The sequence below is a fragment of the Ovis aries genome, chromosome X, assembly GCF_016772045.2.
Source record: "Ovis aries strain OAR_USU_Benz2616 breed Rambouillet chromosome X, ARS-UI_Ramb_v3.0, whole genome shotgun sequence".
Classification (NCBI taxonomy): domain Eukaryota; kingdom Metazoa; phylum Chordata; class Mammalia; order Artiodactyla; family Bovidae; genus Ovis; species Ovis aries.
The window spans coordinates 80,004,270-80,024,953 of record NC_056080.1 but is presented as its reverse complement, the minus strand read 5'-3'; the positions used below and the strand labels follow the sequence as shown (position 1 = coordinate 80,024,953).

At 49.9% G+C, this 20,684-nt stretch overlaps 1 protein-coding gene across 1 annotated transcript; it reads left to right on the top strand.

Annotated features, from left to right (window-relative positions):
- Positions 1–12,149: 12,149 nt before the first annotated feature.
- ATP6AP1 (ATPase H+ transporting accessory protein 1) lies at positions 12,150–20,247 on the top strand. Its single transcript, XM_027962901.2, has 10 exons — positions 12,150–12,322; positions 12,542–12,668; positions 15,749–15,823; positions 16,086–16,279; positions 16,800–16,840; positions 17,582–17,667; positions 18,038–18,276; positions 18,757–18,804; positions 18,892–19,123; positions 19,348–20,247. Exons 1-10 carry the CDS (start codon positions 12,168–12,170, stop codon positions 19,555–19,557), a joined length of 1,407 nt encoding a protein of 468 aa, XP_027818702.1. The 5' UTR covers positions 12,150–12,167; the 3' UTR covers positions 19,558–20,247.
- The last annotated feature ends 437 nt before the right edge of the window (positions 20,248–20,684 follow it).

Genomic DNA, 20,684 nt, shown 5'->3' with positions numbered 1-20,684 from the left:
CATAAATGTTCCATTTTTCCATGTGGTTGTGTTTTAAATTATTTATTAATTTAATTTTTGGTTGCGCTGGGTCTTCGTTGCTGCCAGAGCAGGTGGTTACTCTCTAGTTGTGGTGCACAAGTTTCTCATTGTGGTGTTTTCTCTTGTTGTGGAGCACAGGCTCTCAGTGTAGTTATGTCACATGGGCCTAGTTACTCTGGTGCATGTGGGATCTTCCTGGACCAGGCATTGAACCTGTGTTGCCTGCATTGGCAAGTGGATTCCTATCCACCATACCACCAAGGAAGTCTCATGTTCAGTCTCAGAAAACTTGGAACAAAATGAGGTGAAAGTCAGCTTTTGGTTTTTCTATGTGGAGAGTCCTAATAGCAGAAATTAATGACAGTGTTGTTTCCTTCTTTACAAGTATTCTACTTTTGATTTCATTTGTCTAACTGCTTTGGTACCACTTCTAGCTTCTGGAACTGAAAGAAAACCTGAAAGAATTTATACCCAAATTTTTGGAAACAAGGTTTTAGAAAGTTTCCCAATTATAAGATCAACATGTATAAAAATCAGTTGTATTTACACACATACCAGCAACAAAAAATTAGAAAGTATAGTTTAAGACACCATTTACAAAAGTTACAAGGTAACTAGGAATCTCACAAAAGATGTGAAAGATCTACATAAGGAAAATCATAACATTTTATGGAAAGGTATTAAAGAAGACCTAAGTAAATGGAGAGTGATCCCATGTTCATGAGTAGGAATACTTGATATAGTAAATATGTCAGTTCTCCAGAATTGATTTATAGATTATATGTGATTCCAATCACAAGCTAATCAGGTTTCAGACAGACAGTTGCACACCCATGTTCATAACAGCATTACTCACAACAGCAAAAAGGAAACTCAAGGGTCCATCAACAGATAAATGGGTAAATAAACTGGGGTCATACAAGGGAATATTATTCTCCATAAAAAGAAAGGAAATTCTGACATTGTGGCTGCGTTGTGAATGAACCTTGAAAACATTACACTAAGTGAAATATGCCAAACACAAAAGACTACATGTAGTATGATTCCATACATATGAGATCCCTAGAGTAGTCAAATTCATAGAGACAAAAAGTAGAATGGGTGACAGGGACTGGTGGAGGAGGGAATAGAGAAAGATAGTGTTTAGTCAAGATAGTTTTAGTTTGGGGTGGATGAGAATGTTCTGGCAACGGATGGAGGCGATGGTTGTAGAACAATGTGAATGTGCTTCATGCCCCAGAACTGGACAGTTAAAAATGGTTACAGTGGTAAGGTTTTAAATCATGACTATTTTACCACAATAAATCTTTTAAATAAAAAAATGGCTAAAATGGTAGACTTTGTTGCCGGGGTCCAGCCCCGGTGGATCCAGGGTGATTCGAAGGTGGGGACAGAGTCGGCGTCTTTGGAAAAATACATATTTAATCACAGATATAGAGAGATTAGAAATGGATAGTGTAGTAGGAAGATTAGTGGAGAAAAGGAGGCTGAATAACTTGGATTACGTGGAATACATTCCATGCTCCAGATGGGAATTCAGCCAGAAAAACGGGAGCAAGAAAGAAGTGACATGGGGGAATCAGTCTTTCCGGAAACTGATCCGATTTCTTTATTTTGGGGTTTGCTTATATACCTTTTGTTACACATAGGGATGAATACAGTCCTGACCTTTGTCAAAATCAGATGCTTCACATAAATGTATAAAAAAAAAGGTCTTAGGAATATTACATCATCTTCTGGCCATGAGTGAGACCTGCTGACATTGTATGATCCTTTCTTTCTGATAACCAAAAACTTATTTCTTCCAAGGGTGTTTTTTCTTAAACCAGGCACCACCCTCCAAATAAAGTTACATTCCTATAGGGTGAGGGTGTAGTGAGTTACAATCAAGAAAGGAATTTATTTAACCCGAGGTTAACATGATTAGTCTTAAAGGTTAATACTTATTTCTCCTATATACTTAAAGGTTAATACTTATTTCTTCCTATATGCTAGTTATATTCATTATAAGGGTAGGGAACATGGAGATTTAGCAGAAAACATCAGCCCAACAAATGAAAATCCTTTCACCAATGCTCCCCTTAAGATCTATTTAGTCTTAAGATATGATAAAGTTACATTCTTACATAGCAAGGACACAGTGATTTATAACAAAGTACAGTGATCTATTACAAAAGAGAAAATCCATTAACTCAAAAAGTCTAGTATTGCTAACATCAAAAACTACTATATTTCCTTTGCTATATTCCAAATACATTGATTAATATATTCCCAGGTTCCTAAGGATATAGAGGCCTGGTGGCAATCATTGACTCAACAAGAAGAAAAAGTCCTATGCTAATTAAGACTCTCAAAATACTCCAAAACTCTCTGTGCTGTTTACGGTTGAGAGGTAGTAAACAATCATGTGCCTAGTGGCAGCAGTATGGATAATCCTGTCACACAAGCTAGTCTGTCAGCAGAGAGGTTTGACCTGAGACATCCTTGTCCCACCCAGAGCAGGGAATTAGCAGCAATTATTGACACAACAAATGAAAAACCCTTCACCAATATAATTCCTAACCAACACACTATACTAATAATTTCCAACTCCCCAAAAGATTTTGCCTTTATTAAGTCTAAAACATCTCATGCCTCTCAGGTTGGGAGGCTGTAAACAATCACATGTGGCCGGACAAACCTATACAGGCGGGCTAGATAACCTTCATAGGAGTCCGTAAGCTGAAACACTCTTGTCACGCCCAAGAATTTTTATTGCCTTGGAGCTGCACGTTTACTCCTTCTCCGAGAGAAATGGTTATGGGGGAGAGCCCCCGTAAAGTCAGAGGTGTAGGTGAGAGCATAAAACAGACTCTGGTTTTGGGGTTAGATGCTCGGGAACAGGGGGTTTCCTGAGGCTTGATCACGCCTTTGCGTATGCCAAGCCTCGTTCCTCATGACCTTTGCCATGGGCGGAGTTCCTCACGCTGGCCCCCGGCACTTTGTTATATACATTTTACCACAACTTTAAATAATCTAGCCAATATAATGAATTGATTCTAAAATCAATATAAAAAAATAATAAAATCAATATGGACACACAATAGCCCAAGAACAGCCTCTTGAAAAAGGACAAGGTGGGAGGATTTGCCTTTTTGGGTATCAAAGTTTATTGTGAAATTATAATTAAGACACAGTGGTACTCGAGAGACAAACTGATTAGTGGAATGGAACAGGGAGCCAAAAACTGACCCACAGCTGTAAGGACACTTAATATAGAGCAAAATTGGTATTTCAAGACAGTGGGTAAAGGACATTTAACTCAAACAGTATTGGGACAATTGCAGCTCTCTTAAAGACACTTGATCCTTGCCTCACAACATACATGAAGAAAGTGAAAGGGTTAGTCACTCTGTCGTGTCCAACTCTTTGTGACCCCATGGACTGTAGCCTGCCAGGCTCCTGTGTCCATGGAATTCTCCAGGTGAGAATACTGGAGTGGGTTGCCATGCCCTTCTCCAGGAAATCTTCCCAACCCAAGGACTGAACCTGCATCTCTTACATCTCTTGCATTGGCATATGGGTTCTTTACCACTCACACCACCTGGGAAGCCCCACATCGTATATGAATGCATGGAAAACAAAGACAACTTCTAGAAGATAATGTAGGCAAATATTTCCATAATCTAGGGGCAGGGAAAGGCTTCTTAAAGAGGATGTTAAAAACATGAGGGAGTCCCTGGTGACTCAGTGGTAAAGAATCTGCTTGCAATGCAAGAGACACAGGAGATGCAGGTTTGATCCCTGGGTTGGGAAGATCCCCTAGAGGAGGAAACGGCAACCCAGTCCAGTATTCTGGAAATATGTCATGGACAGAGGAGCCTCAGAGGCTACAGTCCATGAGGTCACAAAGAGTTGGACATGACTGAGCGACTGAGCACACATACAAAAAACATGAACCATCAAGAAGATCGTACATTTTACTACAGTAAAATTAAGACATTTTGTTCATCAGAAGACATCATGAAGAAAGTGCAAGGTAGGGGGGCTTCCTTGGTGGCTCAGTGAGTGGTAAAGAATCTGCCTGCAACGCAGGAGACTTGGGTTCGATCTCTGGGTTGGGAAGAGCCCCTGGAGAAGGAAAAGGCTACCCACTCTAGTATCCTGGTCTGGAGAATCTCATGAATAAATCACTATTTACCCACTCCAGTATTCTGGCCTGGAGAATTCCATGGACACAGGTCACAGAGTCAGACATGATTGAGTGCCTTTCACTTCACTAAATCACTAGGATAAAGATAACCAATCCATAAAAAAACGGGAAGATTGGTGTGAGCAGGCATTTCACTGAAGAGGAAACACAATGGCAGAGCTGAAAACATACATACTGTATAAGAACTTCCTGTAATTGCATTAACAAAGCACAATAAACTGAAGTGTTAGTTGCTCAGTTGTGTCCAACTCTTTGCAACCCCATGGACTATAGACCACCAGACTCCTCTGTCCATGGAATTCTCTAAGCCAGAATACTGGAGTGGGTTGCCATTCCCTTCTGCAGGGGATCTTCCCAACCCAGGGATTGAACCCGGGTCTCCCACACTGCAGGCAGATTCTTTACTGTTTGAGCCATCACAGAAGCCTGGACATGAATTTGGGGGGACACTATTTAACCCAGTATATGCTAAGTTACTTCATTCACATCAGACTCTTTGCAACCCTATGGATTGTAGCCTGCCAGGCTTCATCTGTTCATGGGATTCTCCAGGCAAGAAAACTGGAGTGGGTTGCCATTTCCTTTTCCAGGGAATCTTCCCCACCCAGGGATTGAACTTGCGTCTCTTACGTCTCCTGCTTTGGTTGGTGGGTTCTTTACCACTAGCACCACCTGGGAAGCCCGTTCAACCCAGTGTATGTACTCTATGACCTGAGACACACACACACACATACACCTATGGAAATACACATACATGTGCACCATTAGGCAAATATGTTTGCAGCAACACTAGCTGTGCTAGCTAAAGTGGGAAAATACTCAAATATCCCTCAACAGAAGGGCTCAATGACTGGCAAAATATCTGTCCAGAGGAACAGCAGTCATGTGGCCATTATGAAATCACTCACATTAACCTCCGAATTTTGAGCACAGAATCTAGACACAAATAAAATACTGAATAATTCCACTTATACAAAATCCCAATGCAGACAAAACAAAACCAAGAGATGCCTGCTTGTCTGGTTCAATGGTCAGGATGTTTGTCCAAACTCAAATATTGAAATCTAATGCCTTAATGGTATTTATTAGGAGGTGGGGGCCTGGGAGAGGTGCTTAGGTCATGAGCTCATGAGGGTGAAGTCCTCAAGATGGGATGAGTGTCCTCATCAAAGAATCTCCGGTTTCTTCAGTCCTCCTACCCAGTGAGGATACAATGAGAAGTCTGCAACTGGGAAGAAGACCCTCCCCCATGCTGGTGGTACCTTGATCTCTGACGGCAAGCCTCGGTGAGCAATAAACTTCTGCTGTTTCTAAGTGCCACCGTCTGTGACACTTTGTCCCAGCACCCCAAACGGGCTGATACAATTGGTAAAGTTATGAAAAGCCAAGAGATGACCCCAAAAATCAGGTGCATGCTCACTGGTGCATGCACCAGTCAGAAGGAAGTGATGGGAGGGGGATGAGGATGTAGGCATTTGAATTCTTGACTTGGGCGATACCAAGGCAAAGTTTGCTTTGCTAAGTCATTCCACTGGACATCTGGATTTCTCAACTTTTCTTTTTCAGTCACACAAGGAGTGTGTGGGGGAAGGCAAGCCTGGGAGGACTGTGTGACGCCTGGGTGAGTGGGCTCAGGGTGTGGACTCCACTTTGGGGAGCACTCCAGGTGACGTGGGCTGCAGGGGTGAGGTGGTGGCCCCCTTCGCCTGTCTCATAGCAAGCACAGCATGGAGCTCAGGGTTTTGTAAGCAACGTTCCATTGCCGAATCATGTGGATCCAGGGTGATTCGAAGGTGGGGACGGAGTCGGCGTCTTTGGAAAAATACATATTTAATCACAGATATAGAGAGATTAGAAACGGATAGTGTAGTAGGAAGATTAGTGGAGAAAAAGAGGCTGAATAACTTGGTCTACGTGGAATACATTCCATGCTCCAGATGGGAATTCAGCCAGAAAAACGGGAGCAAGAAAGAAGTGACATGGGGGAATCAGTCTTTCCGGAAACTGATCCGATTTCTTTATTTTGGGGTTTGCTTATATACCTTTTGTTACACATAGGGATGAATACAGATTCACGCGGGGGTCAGCAGTCCTGACCTTTATCAAAATCAGGTGCTTCACATAAATGTATAAAAAAAGGTACATCATCTTCTGGCCATGAGTGAGACCTGCTGACATTGTATGATCCTTTCTTTCTGATAACCAAAAAACTTATTTCTTCCAAGGGTGTTTTTTCTTAAACCAGGCACCACCCTCCAAATAAAGTTACATTCCTATAGGGTGAGGGTGTAGTGAGTTACAATCAAGAAAGGAATTTATTTAACCCAAGGTTAACATGATTAGTCTTAAAGGTTAATATTTATTTCTCCTATATGCTTAAAAGTTAATACTTATTTCTTCCTATATGCTAGTTATATTCATTATAAGGGTAGGGAACATGGAGATTTAGCAGAAAACATCAGCCCAACAAATGAAAATCCTTTCACCAATGCTCCCCTTAAGATCTATTTAGTCTTAAGATAGTGATAAAGTTACATTCTTACATAGCAAGGACACAGTGATTTATAACAAAGTACAGTGATCTATTACAAAAGAGAAAATCCATTAACTCAAAAAGTCTAGTATTGCTAACATCAAAAACTACTATATTTCCTTTGCTATATTCCAAATACATTGATTAATATATTCCCAGGTTCCTAAGGATATAGAGGCCTGGTGGCAATCATTGACTCAACAAGAAGAAAAAGTTCTATGCTAATTAAGACTCAAAATACTCCAAAACTCTCTGTGCTGTTTATGGTTGAAAGGTAGTAAACAATCATGTGCCTAGTGGCAGCAGTATGGATAATCCTGTCACACAAGCTAGTCTGTCAGCAGAGAGGTTTGACCTGAGACATCCTTGTCCCACCCAGAGCAGGGAATTAGCAGCAATTATTGACACAACAAATGAAAAACCCTTCACCAATATAATTCCTAACCAACCCATCATACTAATAATTTCTAACTCCCCCAAAGAACTTGCCTTTAGTAAGTCTAAAACATCTCATGCCTCTCAGGTTGGGAGGCTGTAAACAATCACATGTGGCCGGATGAACCTATACAGGTGGGCTAGATAACCTTCATAGGAGTCCGTAAGCTGAAACACTCTTGTCACGCCCAAGAATTTTTATTGCCTTGGAGCTGCACGTTTACTCCTTCTCCGAGAGAAATGGTTATGGGGGAGAGCCCCCCCGTAAAGTCAGAGGTGTAGGTGAGAGCATAAAACAGACTCTGGTTTTGGGGTTAGATGCTCGGGAACAGGGGGTTTCCTGAGGCTTGATCACGCCTTTGCGTATGCCAAGCCTCGTTCCTCATGACCTTTGCCATGGGTGGAGTTCCTCAAGCTGGCCCCCGGCAGAGTCACTTGTGGTGAGGGTGCTAAAAGACTCCCACAGGGGGCCTGTGGGTCTCCTGATACCTGGACCCTGCCACTTGCAGTATGTCTCCTGGCCGGCAATGGGCAAGGAGGGGTGCTCCTAAACGGAAGGAGATGGAATCATTGTGAACGAGAGGGCCGTTGACCGTGGCCCCGGAGACATCTTCCATCTGTAGGTCATTAAGAGCCTCCTGGCAAACCAAGGGACAGTAAGAAGCACCAGCATCTGCCAAGGGAAGAGGAAAACCAGGCATTGGTTTTACTCCATGAGGATGCTCCGATGCTCCCCATGTCCCCTGTGTGGGTCTACGAGCAGGATGATGCCATTTTGTCAAGCTCAAGTATCAGCAGACTGAGCACAAGACTGTTTAGGGGGGCATCCTGAAGTGGTCAACCTCTAAGAGAAAAAAGAATGATAAACAGCAAATTTAGGCTAGCAATTACTTCTGGGGGGCGGGGAGGGGCAGGAGAAAGGGATTCGGGGAGAATGATTTTTGCCCAGGACCTGGCAGCACTCTGTGAAGTCTGGGGCGGGTGATGGGGGCTCCTTTTATTGTCTATTTCACATGCAATAATGTGATATGTGTAACGTAAAGGTGATATGTGTCTATGCAACATAGGTAATCCACGCAGCACACAGATATTACACTGATTTGGGGATGTGTCCAATATTGTAGTAAAAGAAGACACAGAGATGGTGAGGGCCCAGGCTTTCATCCCCAAAACAAAGCCACAGACAGAAGGTACTCATGGATGCTGTCAATATTTACTGAAGGACTCAGCTTAGATGTCACCTTGTGGTCGAAGCAGACTCAGGTGGGTGCCCCTCTGTGTGCCTCCTTCCTGGCCCTGTGTGTCTCCCTTTTGAATATCCATCACCCTGGGCTGAGACCCCTGATGTCTCGTCTCCTGCTTCCGGAGGATTACCACTCCAGGGACATGTGGGAACTGAGCAAAGAAGAAAAGCATCTGTGGGCCTCTGTAATGACGGGGAGCAGGAGACTGCTGGCCAGCAAGGTCACACCTTTGAGAAAATCTTTCCCTTGAAACTTGGACTTCAGTGATGCTCTGTTTGGGTTGGGGGGGGGGTCCCTGTTTTTTTTTCCCTTGGGGCACCAGGCTAAGCAGGATTGACAGACCAGGGGGATGCAACAGAGCCACTGGGCAGAGAGTGAGAGCAAGGACGGGGAAGGACTCGAGCATGCGGACTCTGGTCTCTCCCTTCCCCATCCGCTGGCTACCCTGGCTCTGATCTCTCACTTCAGATGCTCCCAGGGTCCCTGCCACCACGCCACCTGCTCGAACATCAGCCCCACATCAATGCTGAGGCAGCGACCTCTGCAGTCTCTCTGGCTTCTTCCTCTGCCTCTCCATCACCTGGTCCAGCCCCATCACCTTCCTCCTAGACAAGGGCAGTAGCCTCTTGCTGGTCTCTTTTGCCACTCTCCCCACTTCATCCATTCTGCTCCCACAGCCAAATCAGCCCTTTTAAACACAACTTAGATCATGGCCCTAAGCCTTCCAACCTCTCCTGGTCTTCTGGGGACACAGTGAGCTCCAGCACAAAGCTCTCCCTGCAGCTGACTCAGACGTTGCCACTGAGGGGCCCCACAAACAACCCAAACTTAACTGTCCCCAACTTACCTCATCTCCCAGTCCCCAACTTACCTCGTCTCCTAGTCCCCAACTCAGACAGATCCAAGAGCCACCTCCAGTCTCTGTCTTCTTCAACGATGGCAAGCCCACCTCCTTTCTTCAGCTCAACTGCCACTGTCATAGTTGAAGCCACATTTGTGACAACCATGATTACAATCTCCTAAGCAGTTGATGAGTAGAGGTGATCAGTGGTCTGTCAGCTCTGTGGGGCTGGGGGGGGAGTCACATAGATTGAATTCTGCCAAGGAGATGGTATTTGAGGGGCAGGGATGGCAGCAGCAGAGGCTGGACACTGTCCCAATGTCCAGTCCCAAGTACCCACATCTTTGTAACCACAAACAGTGCTGCAAAAGCTTTCTTTGTGTGTGCTTGGCTGAGTATTTCTATTGAAAGTGAAAGTGAAATCACTCAGTTGTGTCTGACTCTTTGTGATCCCATGGACTGTAGCCTGCAAGGCTCCTCTGTCCATGGGATTTTCCAGGCAAGAACACTGGAGTGGGTTGCCATTTCCTTCTCCAGGGGATCTTCCTGACCCAGGTATTGAACCCAGGTCGCCCGCACTGCAGGCTGACTCTTCACCATCTGAGCCACCAGGGAAGCCCATTTCTATTGAATGGATCCCCAAGAGGGAAACCTCTTAGTTAAAGGTCATACAGGTTTCAGTTTGTTAGATGCTGCCAAATTATCCTCTAAAAACAGTTCAACCAGTTGATATTTTCACCACCGTGTAGGCGAGACTATTCCCCAACATCCTTACTGGCAACAGGCATGATCAAACTTTCATCTCCCCATATTTTTTATTATGAAAAATTGCAAACATATAGTGTTTTAGTCTCCCAGGGCTGCTATAAGAGATTACCACAAACGGGCAGGCTTCAACCAACAGAAATTTATTCTCTCCCAGTTCTGGAGGCTAGAAGTCCAAAGTCAAGGTGTAAACAGGGCTGTGTTCCCTCTGAAAGCTCTAGGGGAGAATTTTTCCTTGTCTCTTTCAGTTTCTGGTGGTTCCAGGAGCTCCTCAGTTTGTGGCTGCAAAACTCTGCCTCTACCATCAATTGGCCTTCCCTGTGTGTCTGTGTCTAAACTTCTCTCTACTTAGGAGGATACTAGTCATTGGATTTAGGGCCCACCCTACTCTAGCATGACCTTATTTGGATCACATCTAATTTCCAAATGAAGTGACATTTACAAGTTCTGGATAGACATGAATTTTAGGGGGATACTCTTCAACCCAGTACATGTATCAGTGTTAAAAAAAAAAAAAACACAAACAAAAAAACCCAGCACCCATTTACTTACCCACTAGATTCCAATGGTCGCCAATATGAGAAATCAAAAATAGCACAGACAGGGACTTCCTCAGTGGTCCAGCGGTTAAGACTGTGCTTCCAATGCAGGGGATTTGGGTTTGATCCCTGGTTGGGGAACTAATACGCCACCTGCTGCGTGGTATGGAAAAAAAAAAGAGGCATATAGCTAAAAAACATGACATTTTGATTCCACTTTTTTGACTTAGTATTAATAGATTGCTAGATTTCTTCTTTTTTTGATTTCTAGATCCTAATTAAAAAAATAGGTGTGCAACAAGCAACAAAGGTTTACTGTACACATAGGTAACTATAGTCAATATTTTGTCAATATCGCTAATGGAACACCTATAATGGAAAATTATCTGAAATATCTATAATGGAAAATAACCTAACAATAATAGATGTGTCTATTATAAAAATAACATATGTGTATAATAACCATGTAGCTGTGCACCTGAAACATTGTAAGTGTTTTGTATATGCTTTTGTAAGCACACACAAAAAATACATATTAAGAAAAAGAGGCACAGAGAAAGATGAAAGTCTCCCAGTTCATTTGAGGCGGTGTCTCACACCTTCTGGCTCTAGTTGTCTCTTTCCTCTCCTGAAGGCAAACTTCGGGGAAAGGAACAATCAACACTGTGTCTCCACTTCCTCACAATGACATCGCTCTTACCAAACTGGTGTTGCGAAGTACAAGAAAATTTTCTGTCCTCATCTTACATGCTTCCTGGCAGCAGTCGAGACTGACGTTGTTAATCAGGGCGTCCTTGAAACTTCCCAGGGTTTTCCCCCTCCTCCTTGATGCTCCTCTCTGATCTCTCTTCTGATCCTCCTCCCTGCCCCTAGTAAGTGCTGGTGTTTCTCTGGACGCTCTCCTGGGCGTCCTCTTCTTTCCTTACCTGTATAAGGGAGGGTCCAACTGCGGGAAAAAGAAAGCCCCCTTGCTATTCTGAGCATTCAGTTCAGTCGCTCAGTCGGGTCCGATTCTTTGCGACCCCATGGACTGCAGCACGCCAGGCCTTCCTGTCCATCACCAACTCCCGGACTCATGTCCATCGAGTCGGTGATGCCATCCAACCATCTCATCCTCTGTCGTCCCCTTCTCCTCCCGCCTTCAGTCTTTCCCAGCATCAGGGTATTTTCCAAAGGACTCAGTTATTCGCATCAGGTGGCCAAATAACTGACTCATTGGAAAAGACCCTGATGTTGAAGTTTTAAAACAGGGAGACGGTAAGCCGTGAGTGCGGGGACTAGCGGAGCCCACCCGGCCCAGTACCTTCTGCTGGGTCCCAGCCGCCAGCATCCGCAGATTGGCAGGCGGGCTGTGGGAACCAGAGGAGCGCTGCCCCGCCCCCTTAGCTATTTGGAGCATGCGCGCCCGGAGACACGTACAGCCAACCAGCGAAAAGGAGCGGCTATGAGTGACAGCCACATCGTTCAATCACCTGAGAGTCTGGAGAGCCGTCTTGCGCCCGGACCAATGGCAGCTCAAGGCGGACTTCGGGCGGGGGCGACAGTCACCTGATCCGCGGCGGCCGCGGTGGGTCCGGGCAGTGGAGGCCGAGAGGTTATGATGGCGGCGACCGCGGCGGCTCGGTTGCGGCCGGGGACGCGGCGGGCTCCAGCGCTCTGCCGGATGCCATGGCTGCCGCTGATGCTGGTGATGGCGGCGGCAGCGGCGACGTCGGAGCAGCAGGTGCCGCTGGTGCTGTGGTCGAGTGACCGGTGAGCGGGGTGGGCTGCGTTGCGCGCCGCGGCGGTTGAGGGGCCCTCGCTCGACTCCGGAGCTGTCCTTGGCGGGGGGCGGCGAGGCCCAGGGGGGCTGCCCCTTGTTCGGCGGCCTATAGCAAGGGCGCTGGCTCTGGGCCCCAGGCATCAAGCTGGGAGCCCACGGGCTTCGGATCTCAAGCCCCCGCTTGACAGCACCTCTCTATCCCCTGCCAGAGGCCTGTGGGCTCCTGCGGCCGACACCCACGAGGGCCATATCACCAGCGACATGCAGCTCTCCACCTACTTAGACCCCGCCCTGGAGCTGGGCCCCCGAAATGTGCTGCTGTTCCTGCAGGACAAGGTGCGCCTCCCCCAACCCTCTCTCCCTTCGTCATTCAGGAGACAGCTCCCCTCTCCCCCAGGACACTGAGGCCCATTCCCCGAGGGAAGCTGCAGTGACCTTGTCCAAACTGCAGGGAGGTGTGGTTCCTTCCTTGGGAAGGCCTGTGGGAGAATGTTCAGTGGGAATGGTGCGTGCCTGCTAAGTCGCTTCAGTTGTGTCTGACTCTTTGCGACTCTATGGGCTAATAGCCCGCCAGGCTCCTTTGTCCATGGGATTCTCTAGGTGAGAATACTGGAGTGGGTTGCCATGCCCTCCTCCAGGGGATCTTCCAAACCCGGGGATCAAACCTGGGTCTCCTGCATCGGCAGGCAAATTCTTTACAGTCTGAACCACCAGGGATGCCCCTAGTCAAGAACAGTGGAGTGGGTTGCCATGCCTTCCTCCAAGGATCTTCCCCACTCAGGGATTGAACCCACATCTCTTTACGTCTCCTGGATTGGTAGGTGGGTTTTTTTTTTTTTAAACACTAGCGCCACCTGGGAAGCCAAACAGCTAGCAGAGGATCCGTCTACCTTCCATCGGTCTACCTCTGGGTTTGGGCTTCCCTGGTGGCTCAGAGGTTAAAGCATCTGCCTGCAATGCAGGGGACCTGGGTTCGATCCCTGGGTCAGGAGGATCCCCTGGAGAAGGAAATGGCAACCCACTCCAGTATTCTTGCCTGGAGAATCCCATGGATGGAGGAGTCTGTTGGGCTACAGTCCACGGGGTCACAAAGAATCAGACACGACTGAGCCACCTGGGAAGCCACGTCATTTCACTTTACCTTTGGGTTATTGGCACAACACGCTTCCACTGAGCCATTCTGCTGAGCACGGGAATGGTGAGGGCCCAGAAATGGCACCCACTTGATTGGGGGAAATAAGGAGTCAGAGGCCAGATGCTGATTGAGTGCCAAACCCTTACCTGACTCACTACATGGCAGGGATGATGAACCCTGTTTACAGATGAGAAGTCCAAGGATGGCAAGTAACTTGCCCAAGGTCACATAGCTAATGCGTGGCAGAGTTGTGATTCTGACTGTAATGGTTGTAAGACAGAGAATGGAAGAATGATCGATCGCTTACTGAATGCTTCATTCATACTAGCTGAGGTGATGTCATTATCTTGGTTTTACTGCCTAAGGAGCTGAGGGTTGTAGGATCAGCTGAAGTTCCATGGCTTGTGCAAGCCCCAGATTATTCCAGCCTGAGTCTGTTGGACACCCTTCCCCCACTGTGATTTTGTGCTCATACAACACACTGTTTACCCTCCCATCTGGGCATTTCTGCCCGTAAAGCAGGTATGCAGACCACAAGAAGATTCTAGGGCAGTTTAATTAATTAATTAATCCTAATTCTAGGATTAATGTTTGCGAGATTATTGAGCTTCTGCTTGTCTATTCCTCATTGGTGGCCTGTTTGGCTCATTCCCTTTGTGGTCTTGCTCTGTGGGCAGGGGTTGGTAGCTGTGCTGGCCTGTAGTCCTTCCAGGAGGTGGTGAATAATGTAGTCAGACTGGAACTCAGTTCTAGTTCTACTGCTTACTGGCCTTTGGACATGTGAAATACTCTGCAAATACCAGTTTCCACATCTGTAAAAAGACACCACTGACATCAGAGGGTGGTGAGGAGCAATTCTGATAGTCCATGTAAAAAATCTGGCTGGCGCCCCCCCCAACCCCCATCTGATGGCATTCATTCATTCATTCATTCTTTTGTCAAATATAGACTACCTACTCTGTGCCAGATATTGATTAAGTGCTGGGGACATAGCAATGAGCAGAATCACTCAAGCCCCTATTCCAAAAAAGTTAACACTCTTGCGAGGGTGAGAGGTTTACTTAAATGCTAAGTTGGTATGACATAATGTAAGCACTGTAGTCCTTAGATAAGAAGGAAGCAGACTCGGGGACAGAGTGACTGGCAATGCTGGGTAAGATAAAGAGAGAGCAGGCAAGTGCTCGCTGAGGAGGTGGTATTGAAGCAGAGATCTAAGCGGAGGAAGAGATGGAGCCATGTGGCTGGGGGAGGAAGGTATGCATTCCTAGCAGAGGTAACAGCAGGTTCAAAGGGCCTGGACGAGGAGTATTCCTGGTGAGCTTGTGGAAGAGCTGGTGTGGCTGGAGTACAGTGAGTGAGAGAAAGGCGTAGGAAATGGTCAGTTGAGGAGCCCGGAGATGAGGGGGAAAGTGGTTGGTCGCAATTCTAAAATGTGGCAGGAAACCTTGGGAGATTTTGAACAGGGAGTGCACACAGGCTTTCAGAATAATAGTCTCGGCACCAGAGAGGCTCAGGATTCCTGCCCAGAAGGGCAAGGAGGCTGGGCAGGTGTGTATACTAAACACGACATCAGGGAAGCTGATTAAGATCACTTCTGGGCCTCCCTGGGAAAAGCCAGAGGAAGCTGGGAGTTGGAGCGGAGGGCGGAAGTGGAAGGACATCCCTAGGTTGTGGAGATTAGAAGGATGGGGTTCAGGGTGATTGTGGTCCAGAGTGCTCAGAAGCCTTCTGTGGTCAGTCCAGTGTGTTCTGAGATCTTCACCTCTTTCCCCTTCCACCAAAACCGGGGTAGGGAGGGGGGATTTCTCACCCTCCTTTGCAAAGGGTCCTGTGCAGACTGGACAAAGGTGGCTCCAGCTGGTGCAGCTGGCATATAGGTTCTCTTTTTCTGGGACTTCCACCCCGGGGGCACGCAATCAGTGTTCTTGGCTGCTCCCAGCCCCCTCCCCGCAGCTTCCCTCTTCTGTCCATAGTTCCTCTTATCTCCAGGCAGGCCGCTGACTCTTACTCCTGAGGTTATCACGAGTCAGCTGCCCACACATCTTCTCCCAACCCTGTGACAACCTTCCTTGTCTTCTCGCCCTGCTGAGAGGGTTGCTGGCAGAAAGAAAGAGAACCTTCCACACCCCCACCCCTAAAATGCATCCTCATGCTCCAGATCAAACCTGCTTCTAAATGAGATGTTGCTGGCCCTGCAAAAATACCCAGGGCCAGTGTCTGCCCCCTGCCCTGGCCCTGTGTCTGTCCAACCTTCTGAGGCTGTTTCCCTCCTTTCTACTAGCTGAGCATTGAGGACTTCACAGCCTATGGTGGCGTGTTTGGAAACAAGCAAGACAGTGCCTTTTCTAACCTGGAGGTAAGAGTCCACACCCAGCCGGTGACCCTGGAGGCCACCCCGTGCCCCTCTCCATCAGCATAATAGGAACTGTCCCCTCAGGAACCAGAAACGTTGGCTCGACGGGGAAAGGCCGAGTGTCAGGGCCAGGGGTGTGGTGTGTTTTGTTTCTTACCTGGAGTGAGACCCAGTGTAGGTATGGCTTGCCACCGAGGTCTGGGTGGCTGGCCCTGGTCCCGTGGCCCCTTGCTAACTCATCTGCCTGTCTTCCCCCTGTTCCCAGAATGCCCTGGACTTGGCCCCCTCCTCTCTGGTGCTTCCTGCCGTTGACTGGTACGCGATCAGCACTCTGACCACTTACCTGCAGGAGAAGCTCAGGGCCAGCCCCCTGCACGTGGACTTGGCCACTCTCCAGGAACTGAAGCTCAACGCCAGCATCCCAGCCTTGCTGCTCATCCACCTGCCCTACACAGCCAGGTACGGCTGGGCCTCTAGCCTCAGGGCCCAAGCTCTGGGGTCACAGCTCCATCCAGCCGCGCCGTCCTCCATTTAGCACCCTGAGGCCCTCCCAGAAGGCGTCTGTCTGGCCAGAAGAGGGAGGAAGGCCCTCCAGCCGGGTTGGGACTCAGGAGTCAGTGCCCTGCATCGAGCTAGGCCTCTCGGGCCTCCTGAGATGAGCCAGGAGTGGGCCTCGCTAGCGGGGAACCAGCCTGCCTAGCGGGGACTGTTCATGGAGAGGTGGCAGGGATGTGACCGGGACTCCGGAGCTGGGGGAGAAGGAGCAGGGGATTCCAGGCAGGGCCACGAGGTGAGCAGAGGTCCCGGGAGGGGGGACTAATGGTGGTGAGTACGGCTCTTGGAGGCCCAGCTCGAGTGTGCTAGGTGGCGGGGCTATACCAGGGAATGACAGGGCCTGGAGGGGCTTCAGGAGGCAGCCCAATGGGTGGCAGAGAGCCATCAGGATTTGGGCAGCTCGAACTTCCTGTCTCTTTCCTAGCTCGGGTCTGATGGCACCGAAGGAAGTCCTCATGGGCAATGGTGAGTGCGGTCGGGGAAGGTGCATGGTTTCCATCTTTATCCAGCCCTTGGCCATGTGGAGCTGGCCCGGGTTCCTCAGCCGCTCGGCATTCCCAGGGGGCCTGGCTGCTTCTCCGAGCCCCTGGCAACTGGGCAAGGTCCCTAGGCCTTGGCCTAAGCATTGGATGCCCAGGGGCCTCCTCCGCACAGCCTGGAGCCAGCTTCCACCCAGGCAGCCTGCACCCTAGGGTCTGGGGGTTTAACATGCCAGCACTGTTTCAAACACCTGTTCTGAGAACTTGTCTCCCTTGCGCTAGAGAGGACAGTTCTTCCTCCCAGAAAGGTCACCAGAAACTTGCCACGGTGGATTTGGCGTTTTCAGTAGCTGTCTGTCTTTTCTCTGTCCACATGGGGGAGGCGGTGACTGGGGCCATGGTATCCCAGGGGAGGCCGGAAGTGGGTGGGATGATGAGAAGTGGCTACTGAAACGGAACACGCTACTGGGGGTTGATGGGAGCTGGCTCTTGGAGGGGCTCGGTGTCCCACCTGGGGACATGCCGGTTGCTAGGGTGGGAAGGGCTTCACAGTGGAGAAGTCTAGGGGTGCCCGCCTCCACAAGGTGATCTTACAGAGCGCCATCCAGAGAAGGCGCCCAGGGAGGGCATAGAAGGGCACAGCCTGCCTCTCCTGGCTTCTGCTGGGTACAGTGGCTGCAAGGGGCTGCCTCTGACCTGCATCTCTGTTCTCCCCCTGGCCCCTCAGATGAGGTCATTGGGCAGGTGCTGAGCACACTCAAGTCAGAAGACATCCCCTACACAGCGGCCCTCACGGCGGTCCGCCCTTCTAGGGTACGTGCCCATGCCCAGGGCTCCAGGAGTGTGGTCGGGGAGCCTGGAGGGGGGCTGGTTCCTCCTCTGGGCAGGTGTAGGGGTGGGGGGCATGGATGAGCCATGAAGTCAAGCGACCACTGTCCATCTCGTCTCGTCCCATCAGCCTTATGGGCTGGCGTCTTCGGACATGAAGTCCAAGTGTTCCGAAGTTGCAAAGATTAGCAATGTCAGAAGCTTAGGGGAAAGCTGCTCAGAGGAAGCTTTTGCATATGAGCATCACTGGTGGGACCGGAGATGGTGCCTAGTGGGGAGAGGAAGGGCAGGCTATCTGGTTCAGGGCTCGCCCCCAGGGCTGTTGAGAGAAGGTTTTGTGGGCTCTTGTCTGCAGGTGGCCCGTGATGTAGCCATGGTGACTGGGGGGCTGGGTCGCCAGCTGTTGCAGAGAACGGTGGTGCCACCTGCAATCAATGCCCCCGTGAGTTACAATGACACTGCCCCGCGGATCCTCTTCTGGGCCCAAAACTTCTCGGTGGCATACAGGGAGCACTGGGAGGACCTGACCTCCCGCACCTTTGGGGTCCAGGACCTCAACCTGACTGGCTCCTCCTGGAATGAGTCCATTGCCAGGTGAGGGCAAAGTGCGTGCCCCTGACTGGGTCTTTGTTTAGGGGCGTTCAGCGTGAGGACGCAGGTGGTGGTGTAGGGTGGGGCCGCTGCTCAGAGCTCTGCCTGTTCACGCCTTCTCATCCCTTAGCTGGGGCCTTGGTTGTTAACAGTTCCTAATCACCCTGGATCCTGGTGCCACCCTCTTGGGCAGCCTCATGGCCCAGCCTGAGCACTTTAAGCAACTCCAAGAGGGAGTCTGGGGGTTCAGGGAACCCAGAGGAAGGAGCCCTTTGCTGGAGGTGGGGTACCTGTGTGCTACCTGGTTCCTGACTTGGAAAGGGATGGGGCCTCAGGTCTCCTATCTGTCAAGCTAGGGTGCTGGTTCTTTAGGTGGCTCTGCAGGAGGATCTGGTACAGCTCAGGTAGAAGGAGACCTAAGGGCCTTGCTCGGAAATGTTTTCAAGGCCATTCCAGAGTCTGAAAACCCCTCTTCCTCCGCAGGCTGGTGCTGACCTATGACTCACTCTTTGGGACCATGGTGACGTTCAAGTGAGTCTGAGAGGCAGGGGTGGGTGGGCTGCTGTGGCTCCAGCCTTTCCAGCTGCCTGACCTCCCTCCGCGATGCTCCCCCCCCAGGTTCACTCTGGCTAACCGCTTCTACCGGGTATCTGCCCGGTACTGGTTTACCTTGGAGAACCTGGAAATCCATAGCAACGGTTCCGTCGCCTACTTCAATGCCTCCCAGGTCACGGGGCCCAGCATTTATTCCTTCCACTGCGAGCATGTCAGCAGTGAAAATGAGGATGGCAACCTCCTTGTGCCTGACACACAGCCCTCTCTTTGGCAGATGACTTTTCGGGACTTCCAGGTAGGAAGGGAGGAGGGACTGTGCCTGATAGTGGGGAAGCCGTGGCTGGAGGAGGGGTTCGAGGGGAGCAGAGGCCTGCGAAGGGTCTCTGGGTCCTTTCAGGTTTGGGCCTGGGAGTGTAGGGGAGTCCCGTACCCTTGCTGCTCTCTTCCCACCAGCTGGGGAACCCCCAGCCCTTACTGGGCTTCTCTGGGTGGGGCCACTCAGTGCTTTCTGTCCCTCAGATCCAGGCCTTCAATGTGACAGGCGAGCAGTTCTCCTATGCTAGCGACTGTGCAGGCTTCTTCTCCCCGGGTATCTGGATGGGGTTGCTCACCTCCTTGTTCATGCTGTTCATCTTCACCTATGGTCTGCACATGATCCTCAGCCTCAAGACAATGGACCGCTTCGACGACCACAAGGGCCCCACCATCACTTTGACCCAGATCGTGTGATTCCACACCTGTAGGGGCGGGGGATGGGGGGGGGGATTGAGGGCGTGCCTGAGGTCCAGGTTGTCACCTTCCCATCAGAGGCCCACTGGGCAGGAAGGCTTCTCCCTCTTCCGCCATTGCACGACTCCCTGGCTCCCCCTAGCTTGTCAGGCTACCTGTTCAGCCTGCTGAGGGTCTTCCCTAGGCTGCCCACTCCCCACCACATCTCTCTCCACAAGGTGTATATATTTCTGCATAGACAGTAGACAGATCTCCCAGGCTTGATCATTATAAAGGTAGGGGCCATCAGTTCTACAAAATCCACCCCCCTTCTCCTTATTTATTCTGATTTCTCCACCTTCGCTGCTTGCTGTTGATAGTGCTTTTGTGTAGCCAGTCCTCTCTTCCCAGGCTCTATGGGGTTCCTTGTAGCAGCCAGGAGCTGTTCCATTCCCTGAGTTTGGGGGGGAGTGTGGAAGTACTATTTGTCTGTCCCGCTTAGCTGGCGTTATTATTTTATTTTTTGGTGATGTGCTAACAATAAGACGTACACTGGGGTTTATTCCTTTGGCCTAAGAAGGAAGGGATCTACATGGCAGGTGGGATGGGTGTGATCACGGGGTTTGGGACCTGTTCCTGTCGGGAGTACCTGGCAGGAGCCCTGGGGTGCTCGTGGTTTCCTTCCGAATAAAATAAAGACGGGTCGCCATGCTTGGGCTTCTTGTCACTCATTTCTGCGCTGGGCACAAGGAAGGGAGGATGCACTTGGCTGACGGCCGAGAGAGGAGGCCCGAGGATGGAGGGATGGAGGCTGCTTTTCCAGGGACCAAGCGGAGGCCGAGAGGGTTGTTTGCTAGCTGGGTTTCCCCCGGCCCCCGCCTCAGCGACTAGGGGAGGGCGGGGGCCGTCAGCGCCCGGGAGAGGGAGGCGGGGGAGACGGCCACGACAATAGTCGCCCCCACGTCCCTAGGGGCCCGCCTCGGGCTGCTGCAGCAGCGCGCGCCCAGCCGGCGGGGCCGCGCCGAGCTTCCCGGGGCGGGGCGCGCGCGGCTCCTGCGCACGGATCCCTGGCGGACCTCAGCACCGTCTGCCAGGCCGCGCCGCCCCGCCCCGCCCCGCCCCGCCCCGCCCCGCCCCGCCTCACCGCC

Coding starts and splice junctions, on each gene's coding strand:
- ATP6AP1 (XM_027962901.2), top strand. CDS start 12,168: ATGATGGCGGCGACCGCGGCGGCTCGGTTGCGGCCGGGGACGCGGCGG. Junction 12,323..12,541: donor GTGCTGTGGTCGAGTGACCG/GTGAGCGGGGTG, acceptor ATCCCCTGCCAG/AGGCCTGTGGGCTCCTGCGG. Junction 15,824..16,085: donor GTGCCTTTTCTAACCTGGAG/GTAAGAGTCCAC, acceptor CCCTGTTCCCAG/AATGCCCTGGACTTGGCCCC.